Consider the following 21,893-nt stretch of genomic DNA (forward strand, 5'->3'; position numbering starts at 1 on the left):
CGGTACACATGGTTTCATATTTACAGTTTATACAAGGATAATGAGCTCAGAGTCAGATCACCCAAAGCACAAACACATTCCCACAATTCATGGAGGTGTTGCTCAAATCAGGGAACATTTGATTCACTGATTGATTTGAGGAGCTTGTCTTTACAAAATTATGTTTAAGATATGCCAGGGTTATTTTCAAGTAATTTGGTTTTAAAGCAGGTTTATATAAGTTTGAACTACAGTCAGTTTTCATGACAATGTATCACAGGAAAGTATTCTAAATGAATCCTTCAACATTTTGGTATTTATATTTGTATGCTAAATATAAAGCAGGTGATGTAACAATAGCAACTAAGTAGTTTTACTTGAGTAAAAATATTTATTTAGTTGATATATAAACAGTTCTTAATCCAGGATTGGATTGTTGAATACAATCAAGTGTTAAACTCAATCACACTAGGCCTATTAGATTATTGTGTTTAATCCACAAAACTCACCAGTTGTCACTGGAACTACTTTCCACCAAAGAAATAGTCCCTCGGAAATCTGTTCACAGTGAGGTCATTGTGCATCTGAAAACAAAACATCTGTCTGCATGGCTAAATATTTTCACAGGTCAGTAAGGAATATATGATTTTATATTTTGGGTGAGCTAACCCTTAAAATACTTTAAACAGGCATTCCATACTAACAGTATTCTGTTCAGGGCAAGTCCAATAGGCAGGACTGATGGGCGATTCTTAAACACTGAAAAGAAAGACATTTAGAAAATAATTACATTAGTTGTCTCAAGAGAGTTGGGTATGTGATATCTGCACCTGGAAACTAAGTAAAAAAAAATGTCTTCCATATCCTACCTGCCCAGAGTGCCCCCAGCCTGGGTGTAGTATTTGTTGTAGTCCAGTCGCAGCAACAGCTGAGCCAGATCTGAGTTTATCTGATGGTTCCTCACGCTGGAGAGGATTTTAAACAGCAAGGAGGATTGCCGTCTGAAGCCCTGAAATTAAAACATGGCAGTGTTACAGAGTATAGCTTTTTATGTTCCAGCATCACACCAATGAGGAGATAGGAGACTGCACCTTGACCAGGATGTCCAGCTGAGCGCTCCCTCTCTCGTCCAGAGACGCCACGCTCTGACTGACCAGCGAGCAGAAGCTCTGGCACAGCTCCAGGATCTCGTTCAGACAGTGGAACACCTGAGGGCACAAGCGTGGAAGACTTTATGAAAACGCTATTAGTCTGAAAAATGTATGTATTTAGGCAGACAGTTAATTTCCAACACAAGTTAGCCATGTTTTTATACCGGCTTCAGCAGGATGAAGGACTGGGCGAGCAGGTTGCTGAGGAAGTGGTCATGGGCCAATCGGATGCTCTCAAAGTCTCGGGTGGAGTTGATGAGCTGCAGCAGCTGAGAGAACTGAGACTCCAGCACGTCCACCTGGAGACAGAAACAAGGAGATGAAGTTACAGAATGTATTCAGCTAATGCAATGCATCAGACGGGCTCACCTGCTGCGATTTTAACTTAACATGAAGTGAAGCGACGACTGGGACCAGATGCATACATCAAGAACATGCACAAGAAATATTTTCTTAAGATTAATTAAGATATGCGTACACTTTAGTTTCATTTTGAAATTCAGATTTTTACCACAAAGTATAGATTTACTTTTTATAATTTTTACAACTTATCTTATGACTTTTTAAAATATTTTTTACAACATTCTAAAATTACTTTTTATCATATTTTTAAGAACACTATATTACTTTTTTTAATACATTTTTATGACGAACATATTTTTGACAACATACTATAGTATCACTTTTTTTTACATTTTCTTTTTTCTCCACACAATAGTAAGACATGTTTGACTTTTATAATTTCTTACGACACACAATAGTAAGACTTTTTTATCATTCTTTTGAAACAACCACCACGTAAAACTGTGACTCTGTATTGCATATCCATACAGTCTGTATTTAAATTCATGAACCTAAATTATTATAAAACTTGAGAAAGGTGATAAAAAATGATACCAGCAATAATTTTGAAATATAGTTCAGAAGGTGCTTAAAGAATCGTATCGTTTAAAAATAAACTTAGATTTATAGGTAGTCAATATGTCTGCATGTGCCCCTGCTGCCCCTCTCCCAGCGTGGTTACCTGCAGGTAGTACTGCAGGTTGTCGATGAGGAAGGCCATGTGGTTGCGCAGTCTCCACTTCACGGCGGTGGTCTGGTTGGACTTCAGGTGCTTCCTCTGCATCTGGAGGGCCCAGCAGTGCTGCAGCTGAGACTGCACCCTGCGCACACTCAGCAGGTACCTGAACACAACGTTGTACCTGAGGAGGGAGAGGGAGTTCACAGGCTGTGCTCTAAACAAACACACGTATTAAAAGGAATGCTACAGAGTGGAGCTTAATGAGTACACACTTCTCCAAGATAGCGGGGGTGAAGAGGATGTGCAGCGGCCACTGGACCTTGTAGATGAGGCCGAGAGCCGCCCACCCTGTGGTGGGGACCTCCCGGGGGGGCGTGTCTTGAGGAGGAGTGGCGCTATCTCTGGGGCCTGTCGCCTCTGAAAAGACAACCAGAATCACCATTCACTAAATGAGTCTGATCACCTCCCACTGTGTGGAGAGGCTTCGGTTTGGTTCTGTAATGATTGCAACTGATCTGAAGCTTTTGATTCATTGCAGACTCATTTCCCTTGAGCTCATGATTCAAACAGAGCTGTGCCATAATTGATTTATCTGACAATTAGGTTTTTACAAGTAACTGATTTAGAGTTTTGTCCATACAACGTACATTAGATTTCCTGAGCCAAATACGACATCTTCATATTCTGTTTTTTTAATCCGGCCTACATTCTGAACTGCTAAACAAAACAAAATATCTATTTTATATATATATATATATATATATACCAAAGAGAAGCAGAAAATCATCAAATTTGACAAATGGAAGATGTGATGCATTTTTGCTTAGAAAATAAGTGAAATGATTCAAATTGTTGCTAGTTAAATGTATTTCAATTGACTCTTAATTCTGCTTCAGTTTGAGGATAACACCACTGGATGGCGCTAAACACTTAATGAAGTAGAGCATCGTCCTAAAATCAAATGAATACATGCATTAGTTCATTCAGCAGCGCACCTTTGCTGTCCTTGCCCTGGTAGTCCACGGTGAGGTGCAGCAGCGGCAGCAGGTTGTCGTCGTCCAGCAGCACCTTGTGAGCCGCCTGCTGGAACGCCACGTTTACATCTGTGGAGCAGAACACACAAAGTCTCAAAATGTACACAGTTTTTCTTCTGACAACTGAAATAGTAAATAAGTTCTGAATAGGACACAAAATCATTTGAATAAAAAAAAAAAGCTCTCTGCATTTACTGATTTCTAAACATTTCATCAGTCATGCACGTAAACCTGTAGATTTGCAACACTGATCTGAACAAATATTAAAAGGAAGCATCACTTGATACATTTTAAACTATGTTAATTCTCTAAGTTACATAACATCAGTCATTATATATACCCAAACAACAATCTCTAAATCCCAAATGGGGTAAATAATACCCCAATGCTGCTTATTTAAGTAGTTTGACGTCCTTATTACCTAACTATATTATAACTATACATATAATACGATATGTGACATTATGACGTTGGATGGATACACTTAAACAGTTTTATCTATAAATATCAATGGACCCTTACACCCTGCTGTGGTTGTTGCAGGTGTAAATGTATTGTTCTAGTCTGCGTGTCAGATTACCGTGCTCAGTGACGGCTGTGGGGGGGGTCTTCAGCATGTGCTGCGCCAGGTCGATGAACACCTGGTAGAGCTCGCCACGACCCAGCAGGTAGAAGTCCTTTATAATCTGCAAGAGAAAACAAAAGTTACCATCGTTGATTCATCTCTGATTTATAATTGAGAAAGACTGAGATCCATACGGACCTTGAGCTGTTCGAGCAGGTCCGACTCCTCCACCATCAGGGTCCAGAGGTGCTGCGAGGGACAGGGAGAGAGGAATTTATCTGGTCACATTGAGAGTGGGGGCTTTTTGGAGTGTTATCAAGTTAAAAGCTGAGTTTATGCTAGCCGGTATTTACTGAACTTTGACTGGAAAGATCTGTTGAAATACGACAAAATTGAACTCATGATGACATGTTAACAAAATCCCCAACAAGCACAATTTGAACGGTATTAAAAAAATGAATAATAGATGAGTCAGCACTCTCTGAGCCACACAGGCCTACTACATGTACTTTGATTTGTTATATGTATTGTTTCACAAAAATATGAGAAAATGATATGAAGGCCTAAGACCTAGAGAAATGCTTTGTGTTAAGAGGTACGGCGTGGGCTTTCATTTCTACTGTTAAATAATACATTCATCTGCATGCCTTGATGATGTCATTCTTTATATTGCCTTCTTATTCATTGTTTTTAAGCTCCAAAATAAACACAGATCATGTTGTCCGGGGTATTTAAATCTTTAGACACGATGACCAGCATAACGGAAACACTGGTTAAAGAATTAGATGAATCATTTGTGTATGAGCTCACCTCTGCTACTGTGCTCCTGATGTGATCGATCAGATTTTCAAAATCCACCAGGCTGAACAGAGGCTGCTGTTTGAGTCTGTGCAGCCCGGCAGCAAACAAGTCCTCCTGGTGCTTCAGTATGGAGCCTGAAATACACAAAACAATATTGAGTTGTATTGTCTTTGTGATATAAAGACAAAACAGTGACTTTGCTAAAGTGCAAGATGTCACTTGGATCCCAGCTAAATACACTACCGGCTCTCGAGGGGCTGTGGCTGTGGTTGTGGTTTTCAAACATCTGGACGGACTCTCCAACGAAGAGGATCTTCTCAGCCACTCTGATGGGGATGTAGGACGGCAGCATCTCTGTCCGCAGGGAGAACTGCTGCAGGGACGGAGCCAGCATGTTCTCCTCCTCGATCAGCCTCTGCCCCCCCCCCACACAGAAGCACAGGGTCAGGAGTCTGTTTGAAACACATACTGATGATAGGTGTGATCTTGTGTGTCTGGTTGTAGTTCTCACCAGGTCCTGTAGTTCCCGCAGCTGTTTCCCACTCAAGCCCCCCAGCCCCAGGTCCTCCTCCTCCTCCTCCTGGTTGGCAGCAGCCCCCCCTGCACTGGGCCCCTGCTTCACGAAGAACTCCTCGCTCTGGTCCAGCAGCAAACCGTGCAGCATCCACGCTGCCAGCTGCTTGTACATCACCCCGTGGCACACGGCAAGAATCCTGCACCATGTAAAAACTAATGTTTTAGGTATCAGAAAATAGATTTTTTTATGAAAAGCAGAAATAAAATCATGACACACTTTACTTTTGAAATCTTGACACCTCACTATTTAAGCTTCTTCCAGTTATCACCTTGGTTATATGTCTCTGCCAACCCACCACGCACTAAATCATCATCTAAAATAATGATCTATTTCAACAGGGTTATTTAGTGTCTTTATATCACTTACACTCATCACTAATACAAATATTTCTTTATATGCTACTAAAAGAAGCCATGAAATATCATTCGAAGAGTCATAGTACAGTATTTCCTTAAAATGTAAAATAAATAAAATAAAAATGTAAATAAATAAAATATTTAAAAAATATGCCATTTTAAAGTTATAGTACGTCATATGACTTGCAATTAAAAAGGTCCTAGTAGGGCTGCTCAATTAATCGTATTTTAATCGCAATTACGATTATGGCTTGCAACGATTACAAAAACAACGTAATCGAAATAAAACGATTATGTTTTTATTATTATTATAACTTTTTTTTTTTTTTTTTTCAAATACTTTTTTTTTTTTTTTTGGTTTTTCAGTTGAATTATACTTAAAGTTCAGGGTAATTAATTGTTAAAAACATACTGTTCATATTTTTTTTCTCCAATAAATTGATGTTTTCAAAGTAAATGGATAATCGTGATATCAATTATTGACCCAAATAATCGAGATTATGATTTTTGCCATAATCGAGCAGCCCTAGGTCCTAGTATTATAAAGTAGTAAGAATTGAATGATAGCATGTCTTGAAAACCTCATTTAAAAGTCATAGTATAGTATGCAATAGAAATACAATTGAAAAAACGGATTTAACAGTAATAGTATAAAAAGGAACATGAGGTATATAGATGACCCTTCCCCTAGCTTTCAAACATGAATGAAAGTGTGTCCTAAGGTATTCTGACTCACTTTTCTAGGGCCATGCGTACAGGAGGGAGCCCCCCACAGCTGTGCTTGTACACCGTCTCCAGGATCTGACAGCCGTGGATCTAAAGTGACGCACCAAAGTCAAAGAGAACAGAGCATAGCTGTCAGTTCTATTAAACAAGTGTTAATATAGATAAGTCAAGTGTTCTTTTCATTTGAGAAACTCCCCTTAGTGCCGTCCCAGTTTAAACATCATGTTTCTATCAGTCTCTTTGTTCATTTAGTCTAAAGAAAATGTACAGAGACATGGGTTGCACCGTAAAACAATAGTATTTTTTTCAAATTGTTCAGCAAGTTTGGCACATTTCTGAAATGTTGGAAAAATAAGATGTGATCAAATCAGTGCTAGTGTGCATCAAGACCACTGGTCTGTAGTTCAACCAGGGCTGTGTTGGTAGCACACAAACCCAACATCTTTGTCAAGTTAATATTCTTTATTCTTTGCAGTTATGGTGAAGTGGAGGCCTGTCCTAACCTTTTTCAGTTGAGCAATTTGTCCCCTTTTCATCATGGGCATGCACTTCACGCTGCCCTGAGTTCACATTTCCTGATAAAATGCTTTTATAAAACAACACTTACCTTCTGTGATTTTATAGTCTCCACCACCACCATCACAGAGGGAAACAGCAACTGGAACTTTAAGAAAGTAGAGTGTTAGACAAACATATGTAGAATGTGGAATAACTTTCCACTGAAAGTGTGTTTAGTATATTTGTAATGAAAAAAAAAGACCTTTTTAAAGTTTATTTATGCTTTACCTGATCGAGCTTGTAATTCACATGAGATATTGTCAGATGTGGATCTCCAAGGAACTGAAACACATACACAGGTCGAATGAGCATCACGTCACATGCTCCAACATGTGTTCTTGTTGCTGTGTGTCATCATTTTACCTCCTGCTCGAGGTCCAGCAGGGCCTGTCTGTACGGCTGCAGGATGGAGTCCAGCCCCGTGCAGAAAGCCCGCAAGTAAATGCCATGAAGTCCCGTCTGGTTGGGCTGGTTCGTGTGATGTTCCTAAAGAAAGACATGTTGAGAAAAACCCATTACATAGAGCATGATTTTTAAAACATTTAAAAAGAGAAAGACAGTTTAGATAGGGAGGGCTTAGGGACTCTTTCACAAACTGAACGTTTAGCTTTAGCAAGCTAACTATCTTAAATGTTGTACCTGTTGATGCACATGGCCGGTGTGTAGTTCTATGAACTCTGTGAAGCGTATGTAATCTGTGCCCAGTTTAGAGAGCCGGTTGAGGACACTGGTCTCACTGGGGTGAAGGAAGGGCAGGTCCTGGGACACCTGTGGGTGGAAAGGGGTTCATGTCCAAAAATAAACATTGTGAGCCTCTAATACAGTTACAGTGATGCACAATGCCAAACACTTTTTCTCTACATATAGACCTGTTTAACCCTGTAGCATGCCAGTTTTACAGTGCTGTATAAATGAGGCTTGCATGCTTGAACCTTGTTCTGAATAGATATATCCACATTCCTTTTCTTTATAATAAAAATTAGCTCGTTGTGCTATCTATCTATCTATCTATCTATACATCTATCTATACAGTGTGGCATGACAGTGCAGAGGTTAGCACTGTTATCTCACTGTTGTGTAAAGTTGGCATGTTCTCTCAGTTTTGCTTCCCTCCCTCAGTCCGTAAAATAAAGGTTAGGTTAACTTTGCTATATTTATATATATATACGTAGGGTACGACAGGATAAGATACAACTGTATTCAACACAGGATACATGTTCAACAATTGCAGTAAGAAGTAATATACAGTGAAAATATATAGAATTCCAAATAAACTGGTCAGTGGTACTGTGTAAATCCACAACAGAGCAGATAAGTAGGCTATACTTGTGCTTTCAGCAAAGTAGATTTACAGCTAGCTAGCATGTAAATGGCATATCAGAGGCGCTGTTTTGATAAAGAGCTGCATGTTTCCGTGTTTTAGTTTTACCTGCAAACCCGTTCGTTTGTTCCATGTGAAAATGGTCCCCGGGTACCCACTCAACGCCAGCAACAGCTCGTGAATCATGTTAATTCACCTTTAATTGATAAACGTAGAACATGCAGCAGTGAGCATCTCATCCAAAACAAACCGCCGCCCGAGCTGTCTGTCGCAGGTTGGCTACGTTACGACGCAAAGCATCATGGGACACGGGCTGGTTGCTAGCCAACAGAGGTAACTACAGTACGTCCTTTCTCTTTCGCTCACCTTTTAATTTAATTTCAAAATCTATCAAAAGTGATCTATTAATAGTTGTTATCGTACTATGAGACGTTAACCATGTTAGAAATTGTAACAAACGTTAGCACCTGTAGCTAGCACTGCGCTTCTGGGTAATGAAGTTCCTCTAGCTAAAGAAATTCAGCGTAGTAGTCAATCTTGCGTCATCAGTCTGTCATGTAGGAAGCTAGCAGCACATCACAACGGAGAGAGCTTGGTATGTCGTAGTTACAGGTTAAATTAGTACTTCATACAGGGTGTAGAAGATATGGATAGCACGTCATTTTAATATTGTTAAGGTTGATACAATGTTGTAATTATCAACGTGGCTTCTGCTATTTTTACTTGGCTAATATAGCCTTTTGGCTTTGTTGCTAAAGTCGGTTTGTCAGTCGCACTCTGTAAAACATCAACTGGTTAGCTTAATGTGGCTAATAACGTTGCCTGGCAAGTTAGCAACAAAACACAAGCTGTATGCGTTCTAAAAACTATTAGGTACATCAATATAACAAGTCTTCTAAAAACGTGTTGGGTTTAACTAGACTTGTTAGCCTCTCTCACGCTAGCAGTACTTACTTAGATGCCATACAAATAATTGAACAAGTGTTTGTTATTGCAGGGATGGCGGGGGAGAAGAGCGAAGAGGACACCGTTTCAGAGTACCTGGGCCAGAACCCCGAGCTGGCCCAATGGGTCGACACTTTCAGGAGCTACTGCGAGAGCAACAAACAGTGGGTAGCTCGTAGAGAGTTCATACTTAGAAACATGGAGGCTTTCCCCACATTGGAGCACGGAGTCCCCAGCAGCAGTCTGGACAGGCTGCTCTCTCTGTCCATGGTCTGGGCCAACAACGTTTTCCTGGGCTGCTAGTAAGACGAGAGCAGAGCTATAATATCTAGAAAGCAAAGAAAGAGGCACACAGATGATGATTATTTGTTCTTTTTATTCCTCAGCTATCCACAGGCAGTAATGGACAAGATCAAGGAGATGGGTGATGGGATAGTTGTCCAAGATGCCCCAGTTCATAAAACGACACAAGATGGAATCCAGGGCAGAGGAAAGCGGAGTGCCACAACTGGTAATGCAATACACACTTTTAATAAAGCAGACTACTGTATTTACTTAGCAGTTACAGTGAATGATGAGGCTGAAATCCTTTTATTTAACCAGGAATAACTCGGGTGGTAACAGATTTTGACACATTATTTTGACAGTTTAGCTCGTTAGGAATACAAAGTGAGAGATAAATAGCTTCATCTTAATGTATTTCTGATATTTTTATACATGGTAGTCAAAATAGTAGTAGCAATTTTCGTCACAATGGAATCTAGCACCACCACAAGGAGTCTCAACAAGGATAAAAAATGATCAACAAACACCAATTTGAAGCATAAATCCACAACATCTTGACATTGGTGTTCTTTTATTTGCCCTAAAATATTCTTACAATTGTATAGTGTACGCCTCATGATATATAGTGGTGCATGTACAAAAATAAATACAATAAATGACAACATCTAATACAAAGTAATAACATCGATACATTTTGTTGTAGTTGAACATCACTTTGTTGAATCTCTGTTATTTTTATATTTTGTTGCCATTCATGCATTAGTTAAGAGGATTTATTAAATTCCCGTTACCTTGAATAGTCTTTTTAATTGAGGTGACTACTTGGAAGTTATGGATAAGTTAGATAGTGGGAAGAACTTTGTGCAAAAAGTTTCTCTGTCTTTTTATGGACCAACATAGTGTTTATTTCTGTTTCAGTGTAATAACCTACATGCAGGTTTGTTTGTTTCACACCTGAGAAACCTAAGACAGGATCGTTTTTCCTCATTAAATTTGCTTTCTTTGTGCACTCATCAATGTCCTGCCTGTTGTGTCCACCTTTGCAGAGGGTGAATCTGACAGCGGTGGGAAGAGAGCGAAATCCTCGAGGAAATCAGGCCCTCTTCCACAGGCTCCAGCAGAGCACCAGCCCTTCTTTAACCGCCTCTACAAGGCAGTGGCGTGGAAGCTGGTGTCCGCGGGTGGCTTCGGTCCAAACTTGGACCATTTTGAAATACTTCGTAGCTGTGTGGAGTCATGTAAAGAGACCATGGCCTGTGTGTACGTGCCACTGAAGGACATCACTGGCCTCCCTGCAGGGCGCACACAGAAGGAAGGCCATGTGTGTGAGATTCGCTGTCAGACTGTTTACATGGGGACAGGATACGGGCGCGACGAGGCCGCCGCCAAGGCCATGGCTTCCAAAGAGGCCCTAAAAGTCTTTCAGGGGCGCAAGGTGACAGTAAAGATCTGCAGACGGAGGTACAAAGGGAAAGATGTGGAGGATTTGGTGTTGTTGGACGAGCAGCCTCGGAGTCAGGGCTTTCCCCCCGCACTCAGCTACCCCTTTCAGGACGAGCAGCTGGAAGAAGGGTCTTCATAGAGCGGAGAATTTGTGACGTTTGTCGGAAGCATGGGATGTCGACTGAATGGAGCTGCTGAAGGAATCCACGACCGTTTGACTTGGGAAGCATTGAATGACATTCATTTTCCCAATGCATCCACAATACTTTGTCAGAAAAAAACCGGGTTACATCACCAAAACACTGTCATACTGTATTGACAACATTTGCAACCGCTGTCAGTTTTATAGACAGTGAACAGTGTAAGAAAGGGCGTGGAATGGAGCATGTGCCATCATTTAAAAGTCAAACAGCCATATTGGCAAGAAGCAGGAGTCAAACCGTTATAGAGTTATAACAAACAAAGGATACTCTTTAGAATTGTAGGAGAATGTATTGCGTTATTTTGATGTGATCGTCCCATCATAACTTTTCTGGCCTTATTGTTCAAAGTTGCGTGTATATATGTCTCCTCTTTGTTCACTCCTGTTGTGACAGGTATTGTTCAGGTGATTTTATCCTGGGAAGGCCTTTCTCTTTTCCTTTTTTGGTTTGTTAAGGGTTCCACTGCTCAGTTACAAGAAAAACAAAAGTCAAATCGATAACAAAAATAAGAATAGGTTAATATTATCATTTTTTCATTCTTTTTCAACCATAAGTGACTGACATCAACATTATTTTTTAAATGTCACCCATTAACCATTGCCTTTTACGATGTTTTGATTACATTCTCATTCCTAAAGACCCACACTTGAGTTGTTAAAAGGCAGGAAAGTTTCTCGGTAGAGTTATTTGCTGACACCAAAATGTAATTCAAATGTGTCCTACTTGTGTGTTCATGCTGAGTATGTGCTTTCAACGTTATACTATAAGGAATTGACTGAATATTTTTTATTTTCATTGCAGTAGGTTTAATGAGAACTTCCTAATTCAGTACCCATTGTACTGTACATAGATGTATTAGAAGCCACCACTTTAATTTTTATTTCATTATTTTTCTTCACTGATTTAAAATACACTGTGACCCACACAATGTTCAAAGTATTGTGGTGTCATAATCAAGAAAATTCATTGAAACACAGTTTGATGCAGTGTATACAGTTGTGATGGGTTTTGGGGTTAAAGTGCTGCTGTGATGTGTGATTTAATTTGTGTATTGTTTTTTTCCAGTTTGAGTTGAAGGTGAACAGGGTTGCAATGATGTGTGAATACCCACACTGTCTCATGTTGCTGTACTGTTTCTATATATTTTTAAATAAACATCATTTAACCAAGTAAAGTTCCTTTGTTGTTTACCTGCAGGAAACAACACTGTCATAACAGCAATGTGATTATATGCAGAAGCCTTTTAGAAAGTGAGTCAATAATACTGAATGATCTGATTTCACATTAGGACATTCTGACAAGTACACTATATAAACACTAGGGGTCACTTATATTCCTTTTAGTGTGTTATATAGTTTTATTTCATATCGCTAAGTAGAACTCGTGCTTTTATTAGCTAGTGCCCCAACACATCGTAGGTGATCTGCTAAGAGGTTGGACATCTTTAAGCAGGTTGAACAATCACAACAGAGCCGGCTAGCTAACCAATCAGAGCAGACTGGGCTCTGGTTTCAGACAGAGGTTGAAAAGAGGTGCTGCAGCTCAGGCAGTATGAGACAAATAAAGAGCTTTTTGAACATTAGAGCATGGAGCCATTTCACAGTAGAGACACAACATACACATATGAGCCTGAAAAATAACCATAATAGGTCCTCTTTAAAGAAAAATAATGATTTGAATATAAGTTGAAATGTGACACATACATCTCATTAGCAACACTTGGCAACAGGATGACTCAGTTTCTCATTAGCAAGGGTTTATAAGATGTGCAAGTGTCAATCAAATAATTATGAACTTTCAGTGATTTGTGTGACATTTGTGTTGGTCCTCGTCCCCAGTAAAAACTGAGCTATTGTTTATATCCACAGGAAGCCTGCAGCCTCATCAACACAGTTCACCAGACTCTATTCACATGACTGCACCGGGACTCATTTCACTTCATTAGACAATCTGAACCCAAGCACTGATATGATCTGTAACCGGGGCTGATGCTTAAAATAAGCTTCTCCTTCAGCTGTGGTGGCAGGTGGACACATCATGTTTGTTTATTTATACAATATGATAATTCTTTCAGTTGGTGTCGGGTCTCACCATAGAGGCAGCAGTGCTTATGTGTGATTCTGAACTTTAAGTGTGAGTGGGAAAGAGGTTTTTCCACATCTAATCTTTAAGAAAACAAGAAACTGATTAAGTTTGACCGTTAGTTTTTTTTACAATATTGATGTATAATTGTGAAAAAGTAGTTTGCCAAAAACTAAACAACTAAAAGCTTCACGGCTGTGGTGCATTTTAATTATTTGTTACACATCATCACCTTGTGTTTCTTGTGGTTGTTTTCTTGATTTGGAGCACATTCAACTCCGTCTGTTAGTTTGTGGTAGCCTGCTTTGCAGTAATGAATAATACTTTTGTAGCAGCTAAATAGCCAATTAATTCAGTTGCCAACCAAGAAGACCGTACTGAAGTTTTTGGTCCATCCAATTTATTAAAGGATGCAAAACAACAATATACCAGCAAGATCATACGGTCAACAAGGTTGACAACAAGGTATCTGAATAAAATCACCCTCTTTGTCTTTCCACACAAGCCCAGCACAACAGGTGTACTAAATACCTTAAAACACTCCCATGTGTCAATTGCAGGAATTGACTAATTACAACTGTGTGCAATGTAAACAAATAATAACAATAGAAATAATCAACAACGGCTTAGTAAGCATTAGACTCCTACAACTTTATTGTAGCTTACGATTGTTTGTGTTACTTTGTAGAATTGTATGCGGTTTTTTGTGCTTGATGGTACTTTTAATGAAGTTAAGTTGTTGACTTAGGTTCAGGAGCGGCCACGCCTCAACCCCATCTCTTATCACTGCTAAGTCTATTTATAACTGGTCCAAACATCTGGCCACTGTTGGTCTCCATTCTCTCAACCCACCCTCACTCTCCCTTCTCATACATTACCCTTTCTACCTCATCCTTAACCAAACACCTTCATCCCTTCAGCCGTCGACCACCTTCATTTAATCATCCCTACATCCCTGACTCCCTCCCTGATCCCTTCATCCTCACCCACATCCTTCATCCACCAATCCCCTTTCCCTAAATCCCTTCATCCCTATATCTCTTCATCCCCGCATCCCGACTTCCTGTCATCCCTTCATCCCCTCATTCCTACCCCCTTTCATCCCTACTTCCCTTCATCCCTTCATCCCTACATCCCTTTATCCCCTCATCCCTTCATCCTTACATCCCTTTATCCCCTCATCCCTTCATCCCTACTTCCCTTCATCCCTTTATCCCCACATCCCTTTATCCACTCATCCCTTTATCCACTCATCCCTTCATCCCTTTATCCCCACATCCCTTTATCCACTCATCCCTATACTTCCCTACTTCCCTTCATCCCTACATCCCTTCTTCCCTTCGTCCCCCCTTCCCTTATTCCCTCATCCCTACATCCCTTCCTCTCTACATCCCTTCATCCCTCCTTTCCTTCCCTTCCTTTATCCGTTCATCCCTACATCCCTTCCTCTCTACATCCCCTCATCCTCTCCACCTGTCTCCGGGTCTATTTGTATACAACTTGAGCAATCTTTTAAAGGTGCAGTAATAATAATAATAATAACATAATAGATTTATTTTGTTAGCGCTTTAACAGGTGCTCAAAGTCGCTTTACAAAGATAGTGAAAAGAAAAGAATAACAAATAAATATAGTTAAAGTCAAATGAACACAAAAACAATCACACATTAAAAGCCAGATTGAAGAGGTGAGTTTTTTGAAGGTGGTGAGGTCAGTGCAGTCTCTGATGGGTTGGGGGAGTGAGTTCCAGAGGGACTTAATCAGCCTGAGCTGTCAGAGACAGAACCCCCCCCTCTGAGTCTCCCTCTGCCCGCACCACAGCACGTCCCCCCAGACCAGACCAGACCAACAGATGTTATTCGCCATCAACGTTTTAACACCCCTTTCAATTTATATTCACTGTTACTTCCTTAATCTACAAATATCACACTGTTGTGGTGTGGTCTTGCTTGTAAAATGGTCCTTGTTCGACGAGCAATGTTAACTTAATTCTTGGAGACTGAACTCCCTTCTCTTTCATTTAATCTATTATTGCTATGTTCTTTACTGGAGAATAAAAGTAAAGCAAAAATGATTCACAGTAAACAAGGAAAGAAACATATGTCCTCAATAAAAGCTTGCGAACTGGAATTAAAAAAACGAATGTGGCAGTTATATGGTATGAATCTTAACCAATAGACCACAGAGGCACACAACCTGTCTTTTTTTCAAAAAAATGGTCATGAGCAGTGACAATAAGAGTCGTATATGTCACATTACATGACTGTTTGTATTGAGACAACAACATGTGCAAAATAAAATAAGATACAGCTCTATGTTCTCATATTAGGATTTACACGTAATAAATCAACTTCTCTGCCTAAAGCTCTGTCTGGTGCCGATGTTATTGAGCCGTTTACACCCAGCACTGTCATTCTCAGGCAGCAATCTATTTCAGACTGTTTCATTTGTCACCCGCTCTGTATCTCCATCCATCACACTATCACCCTCCGCCTCTTTCTCTGCGTTTCCATCACCATCTCTATCTGTAATTCTTTACTTCTCTGTCAAATTATCCAACACAAAGAAACATTTCTCCCAATGGCCGATTGCTGCCGGTTGTAACTGTCTCACTTATACACATGCAATCTCTACCGCAATCGGAGGTAATTCCCCCAAGGAATCAATAACAGATCCTTTGCTGTCTGGAGGAAGTATTGCTCTTCAGGATCTTAGAGTATAGTCTTTTTGTCAGCCCACTATAAATGTTTTTGGGTGCCCAGTGGTTTAAAAAGTGTTTCAAAAGACCAAGTGGTGAAGGTTTCTCAAACTATATTTGAATTAACAATTACTATTTATCAAAACGAAAATAGTTAGGGAAGCATTCTTTAATCTCATGCTGCGGATGACATTACAAAGAACATGGTAGTGAAATATTTATGAGGATAACCGATTTTCAAGGGAATAAAGGGACAAACAATGTGTGTTTAGTTTAATCAACGGCATAAACAGGAAACTACAGTTTGTTGACTTCCCAAATGGTTAAGCAAACCAAGTAAGAAAGGACTAGTCAACAGTCTCGTCTGCATTATTGATGACCTCTAACCTCTGACAGGTAGAAGAGAGAAAGGTACGAGATAAACACACTGATGTGATTTACAATGATTCTGTGCAGGCTGAAAAAAAGAGAGGGCTTTGGAATATAAGTCAACTAAAACATCAATGAGGACTTCAAAAATATGCTATTAGAGGGAACCTAATGGAAACATTCAGTGACAATATCAGTTACAGCATAGGACTATACTATTGATGAACTCTATTCCAGTGTTATTTTGTTGTCACTTGCAAAGAGCTTATAGTGTCAGTGCCCTACGAATGATTACATTCTAAGACGGTAGAAGCTCAGTATATGAAATGAAATCGCTCTACTGAAATGAGAATCAGCCAAATTAGTTTTATGGTTTTCTCTTAAAGCAGAGATCATAGATTCATCTTGTGACTCATCAAGATCATATATGGTGCATGATGAAGGTTATAACTGACCTTCGAACACACCTCACACAAACTTTAAAGACATTTAAAGACATTTCAAATCATTCAAAAAGATTGACTAATTATCTATAAATGGGTTCTGCACAAAAAGAAAACCTTATTTACCATTATTTGGTTATTTATTATTATCATAGCAGAGATATGACACATGAGGGTACATTCCAGTTGCATAAAGGATCATGATTGGCTTACAAGTTTTGATATCACAACATTTATTCGTGTATGTCTTCAACTCACATTTAAGGGTTAGGCACTGCAGATTGATGTTAGCATCATTCTGCAGTGAAGGTCAAACATCCCAGTACAAAAAAGTACAAAAGGCATAACACATTTTTGTGTGAAGAAGAGGGACTTTAAGTCAAAGCTGCAAATCAAAATCGATATGTTGATATTAAAGCTTAAATAAGAGGTTACAAATATTTCCATGAATAAAATAAAGATATTTTCTTGAGTTTTAGGTCAATCTAATCTGAATGAATGTTCTGCAGGTTAATCTTCTTTCATGCGTGTGATGTGGTAAACAGCCTGGGGCAGCTCCTGGGGCTCAGATTGAGCTGTGACAGTCACTCTCTGCTTCATAACTACTTCCTCTGCAGCACAATTGGGATTTAATCATGAGCCCGTCCTGGTTATTGACAATGAAGGAGCCTGGCAGCACCCCGTTGGGTGTGACGTCACAGCTCATTGTCAGATCCACGTCATTCTTCAAATATTGACTGTGGTCTTTAAAAAAAAAAGGAGGAGAGTCAAATCATGTGCGTTATAAAAGTGTTTAATGTGTTTACATAAAAAAACATGCCATCACTCCACTGCTTTACAAAACAATAATGATGTTTATTATCATGATTTCATACACAAAACATTCATCTGAAATCAAATAGTTGAAGTTCAAAACACAGATTTTTGGATTTGCCCAGATGAAGAATCATTATAATATTCCCATAATATTGCTGTTGAGACTGAACAGTGTGTACGTGGTCCTCGATACTTTTGTAGGTGCATTGTGGGTTCTTTATAAGCTCCTACGTCACAACAATGATCCTGTGGTTTTCCTACTGACCTTAGGTGATTCTGAATATTAATAAGCTTTATGGGTTTTTATGGTCATCTCCTCGTCAATATCCTAGTTTTTTTACTTGACTTTAAAATATATACATGCTGAACTACTATACTTCTTTTTCGTACGGGTTGGGCAGTGACCCCAGCTGCTCCTCAGCTGTTCCATAAAAAAATATGACAGTATTTACAAAGGAATCGAGTGAAGCTTTTCTCTTTGCAATGCTACATTCAGATCAAGCGATGCTCATAAGCACTTTAGCAGGAAAAAGTTGCAGAAAGCTCCCCGGGGACAGTCGCACATCTTGCCGATCCGAGCGCCTTTACGCACGGCGCACTGCTCCCCGATATCACACTGAGAGAGAAACAACAACAGCAGAGGTTTAATTAGTTTCTCATTCCCTGCCTCGACACAATATCGATCAATCAAATGTGTTTGAGTATTTATTATACCGTTGGGACTTGGCCAAATTTCTTTTCCCATGAAGGCAGTCGTTTAGCCTGCAGCTTTTCCAGAACTTCATGGAGAGCTCCAAGCTGTCCGCAGAGAAAAAAAAAATAAATAAAAGTTCCTGAATTTACATGTTTTATTAACGTAAACGGGTATAAACATAGAATAGCATCATAGTTGATTAACGAAATAGCAAAAGGATTATCATACACAAATACAATAAATAATGTTGTAATGTTATATAACAACATGTAATACAGTAACATATTTGTGTTTAAAATGAAACAATTGAATGTGATAAAATGTCAACATATCAGCTCTCGATAGGCTATAAGTTAGATGACACGAGAAGATCTTAAATGCATGCATTTTTCTATTTAGTTTGGTTTATTTAAAGAGACCAATAGTCATATTCAACACAACTAAAATGCAAAAAAACACTTGGCTACACTTTGATATGATAACATTATAAAACCTGTTTTTCTTGATGGTTAAAAAGTAAAGTTGCATGGTCTTTCTGCATGCACTGCGATAAAAGTGGAACTTACCAGCTGCTTCTCACTGGTCAGGTTCGGACCTTTGGGGTAGAAGTCCCGCAGAGCTCTGGGGCTCAGCTCCTCTTCGGACTCGGTGTCCAACACTTCGGCTCCTCTGGTGCTGGAGAGCAGCAGCAGTGCGCAGAGCAGCGCCTCGCTCAGCAGGCTGGAGGTGGTCTGCATGGTCCCGATGTGAGGCAGCATGTGGCCCTTTGCGCGTCTCAAATAGTCGCTCCCCCGCGCAAAACACCTTTTTATCTGAATGCTGTCATCTGCTCGCTCCACCTTATCCTTTCAGTTTTTTTTTTGTGTCATGCGTAACAGCTGCCTCGGGTGAGTCATCCCGTAAAAGTTGCTGGGCAAAATGTGCCTCAAAAAGTCAACAAAAGCAACATCAGCACTGCAATGGATCGTTACTGATAAAGTAATGGATTACTCGTTATATTGGCAGATGATGATTTCATGGAGTTAGATAAACATTCTGACAATTAGCTGATAATATGTTGGTGTCTGCCATGACATTGTATTTATTATAAGATTATATTTTTTAGTCATAATACATTTTTTTTATTGAAAATGTGTATTGGGTTAGAATCAATTCTACTTTAAGTCAAAGCAAAGATGTGCTTCAGTCACACAGCAGGCCTGAGCACATGTTTTATATTCTATGGTAATCAGCACTAAGTTAATTTAATACTTTTCTATTTTATTTCAGAATGCCATCTGCAGCCTCTGCTGCATATACACTTGGTGACTCAGTCAGTGCTTTCTGCTGTAAATGAGCAAAAGATCAAAACAGTGCAGGCATTCAACGCCCTTGTTATTCTTTGTTCAGTAGAAATCAAAGCACCGATGCACCCCCCCCACCCATATAAAAGTCAGGTTTTTCACTGTTACATTTGTTTTGACTTTTATAATTCACTTTTTGTCTGATGTGCATGGGACTGAGGGCCAGATGGAGAAACTGAGTTTTTGAATACAAGCTTTAATGAGCTTTTATAGAAAAAGAAATGAATTCAGCAGGTTATGTCATTAGTACCAAACACAGAGATACATAAGCCTCTTTATACTGTATGCTGTACACATGAATATATTGTACATATCCACCACCTACACCATGCATCTAAAGCAGCCTGTTACATTAATTATACAATGTTTATTCTGTTTCCTATTTGCACTCTCCTTTACAGTTCTGTCTGACTCATAGCGTTGTGTGTTTTTGTTCTTTATGGCATTGTTTGGACATGTACCCATGCATGACAAAATGTCAGATCATGTTTATGCACAAAAATAACAAAACCACAAGGCCCAAAGGGAGACCGTGTTGCTTATGCCTATACCAAGAAAGGTCATTTGAAAGTTAACCACTCTTTTAGTGCTTTTTTAAATATTCCAGCTACTAAAACTCACATCCCATGTCTAACAATTGGTATCTGGTAAGACACAGCTTTACACCACACAACCATCTCAACCATCTCAACCATTTTCAACATGTCTTACTAGAGGTCCATACTACTTTCTCAATCAAGGCAGAAAAGGAATTCAAACTTTGGAGGAGCCCCCATTTGTTCCAAGCTGGGTTCAGCTTGGAACAAAAGGAGAGGGAGTTTAGACAAAAGTATCCAAAAGGTCATTTATATGGCAAACTGAAAAACTTGACAAAAAAAGCAAACTGGGCTGGTGTGTTCCAGGCATGTGGCATGGCAACCAAGAGAGAGTGTTCTGCAGCCCTTTTAGACTGGAGCCAGGTGCCACAGGTGGGCCTTTCAACTGACTCCGCTCTCTGCAAGACAAACTCAGATAATGAAAAAGAAACACCAAATAGTACATTCGACCACCACAGGGTCCTCACATATACAGTATATGTTTACTTTTGTTTAGCTCTGTTTTCCTTGTTTGAAGTAGCTGTACATTTCAGATGAACTAAAACAATGGTCAAATTGCTTGTACTCCAGCTGCAACCATTATTGATTGAAATACAAATATTTGCCAACTCTTTGGATAACCGATTAATCACTAATGTCATTTTTATGCAATGATTGCCAAAATTCTGCCTTCAGCATTTCACATTTTCACTGTGTTCTTTCATATCAAAGTTATAACAAAAGACAAAACATGACATTCAAATTCATCACTTTGAATGTTGAAGTACTGAACCGAAAGCAGGGATAATTCGAAATGAGAACACAAACAACAATGAACAGTAAAAATAACTCTCAGTTTGATAACGGTAGTATGTTCCACTAAATGCATTTTACTTAGTGTTTGGCTCACTAATCATTTTGCATACCCAGCAGCCGCAACGTGATATCGTTTTTACCTCTTATACAGCAACTGTAACAATGAGTTCTCACACAATATGGACGGCAAATGACAGCTGCTGTAGCAGGTATTGTATTGTTAATCCTTTGCTTGAGTTATCCCGGTTCACTGCATTGATCGCTTGTTACAGAGCCGCTCAGTTTCGGGTCCATCAGCAGACGGAGATGGAGGAGCAGGAAGCTTTGATTGTGCTCAAGGCAGCATGACTCATGGCTCTCTCGCCCCACAGAGAAACCAATTTAAAATGTTATTCACAACAGGGCCATTTCATTCACAACCACATTTTCATTAGTTTTTTAATATCATATCCTGAGAGTTCTACAAGAGACACTCAGATTTGTATCTCTGGTGGTTTCGGTTTAACGTTCGTTGATGTGTGATCTGGCCCTTAAAGTCACCCTCAGATACCGTCAAGCAATTGTTTTACAGAACAAATTATATTTTGAGGTATTAATCTTAACACTCAAATATAATTCTATTTGTAAAACAGAAACTTCAGAATTACAAATGGGTGGAACAACAGGAAGTCCAGAACTAGGTTTTAAATCTGTTTCCAGTTTTAAAGGTCTCATATCATGCTATTTTTAGGCATATATTATGGGTCTCAGATATATAAAAAAAATATTAAAAACATGTCTATGATGTGTTTAGCTCAAAATACCAAACAGATCATGCATTTTAGACATCCCTCATATCCCTCTATTCCAGCCCCGTTAGAGAATGGCTGATCTGGGTCCGAGCTTGAAAGAAAAAAAAAGAGGAGGGGGAGCTAATGCCTGCTCAGAATTCTACCGGAGATAAAGCTAAATGCTGCCGTGATTAAATGCCATATCATGTTCCAAACCACATCAAGGATTATTTCTGGAACAGTATGGAGCTCAAATGCTTTTTCTCTTGCAGGTTTACTACAAGGTGAGTTCATTTTTTGTACACATGCTCTCTCCAGTACAGG

General features: G+C 39.4%; 3 protein-coding genes across 3 annotated transcripts; 1 reads left to right on the forward strand and 2 right to left on the reverse strand.

The window, feature by feature from the left end:
* Nucleotides 1–67: 67 nt before the first annotated feature.
* Nucleotides 68–8,353, reverse strand: tubgcp4 (tubulin, gamma complex associated protein 4). Its single transcript, XM_034116463.1, has 18 exons — nucleotides 8,198–8,353; nucleotides 7,408–7,536; nucleotides 7,132–7,254; nucleotides 6,997–7,050; nucleotides 6,818–6,874; nucleotides 6,221–6,300; nucleotides 5,063–5,264; nucleotides 4,795–4,966; nucleotides 4,561–4,685; nucleotides 3,949–3,999; nucleotides 3,766–3,871; nucleotides 3,147–3,254; nucleotides 2,424–2,568; nucleotides 2,155–2,332; nucleotides 1,295–1,429; nucleotides 1,071–1,187; nucleotides 849–988; nucleotides 68–738 (listed from the first exon to the last, which is right to left on the reverse strand). Exons 1-18 carry the CDS (start codon nucleotides 8,273–8,275, stop codon nucleotides 732–734), a joined length of 2,007 nt encoding a protein of 668 aa, XP_033972354.1. The 5' UTR covers nucleotides 8,276–8,353; the 3' UTR covers nucleotides 68–731.
* A 252-nt stretch (nucleotides 8,354–8,605) lies between these two features.
* Nucleotides 8,606–12,139, forward strand: cdkn2aip (CDKN2A interacting protein). Its single transcript, XM_034116979.1, has 4 exons — nucleotides 8,606–8,684; nucleotides 9,087–9,336; nucleotides 9,421–9,545; nucleotides 10,366–12,139. Exons 2-4 carry the CDS (start codon nucleotides 9,089–9,091, stop codon nucleotides 10,899–10,901), a joined length of 909 nt encoding a protein of 302 aa, XP_033972870.1. The 5' UTR covers nucleotides 8,606–8,684; nucleotides 9,087–9,088; the 3' UTR covers nucleotides 10,902–12,139.
* A 5,213-nt stretch (nucleotides 12,140–17,352) lies between these two features.
* Nucleotides 17,353–18,840, reverse strand: LOC117471596 (cocaine- and amphetamine-regulated transcript protein). The gene is made up of 3 exons (XM_034116711.1): nucleotides 18,632–18,840; nucleotides 18,086–18,169; nucleotides 17,353–17,987 (listed from the first exon to the last, which is right to left on the reverse strand). Exons 1-3 carry the CDS (start codon nucleotides 18,821–18,823, stop codon nucleotides 17,880–17,882), a joined length of 384 nt encoding a protein of 127 aa, XP_033972602.1. The 5' UTR covers nucleotides 18,824–18,840; the 3' UTR covers nucleotides 17,353–17,879.
* Between the last annotated feature and the right edge of the window lie 3,053 nt (nucleotides 18,841–21,893).

Source organism: Trematomus bernacchii, unplaced genomic scaffold, assembly GCF_902827165.1.
Source record: "Trematomus bernacchii unplaced genomic scaffold, fTreBer1.1, whole genome shotgun sequence".
In the NCBI taxonomy this organism is placed as follows: Eukaryota; Metazoa; Chordata; class Actinopteri; order Perciformes; family Nototheniidae; genus Trematomus; species Trematomus bernacchii.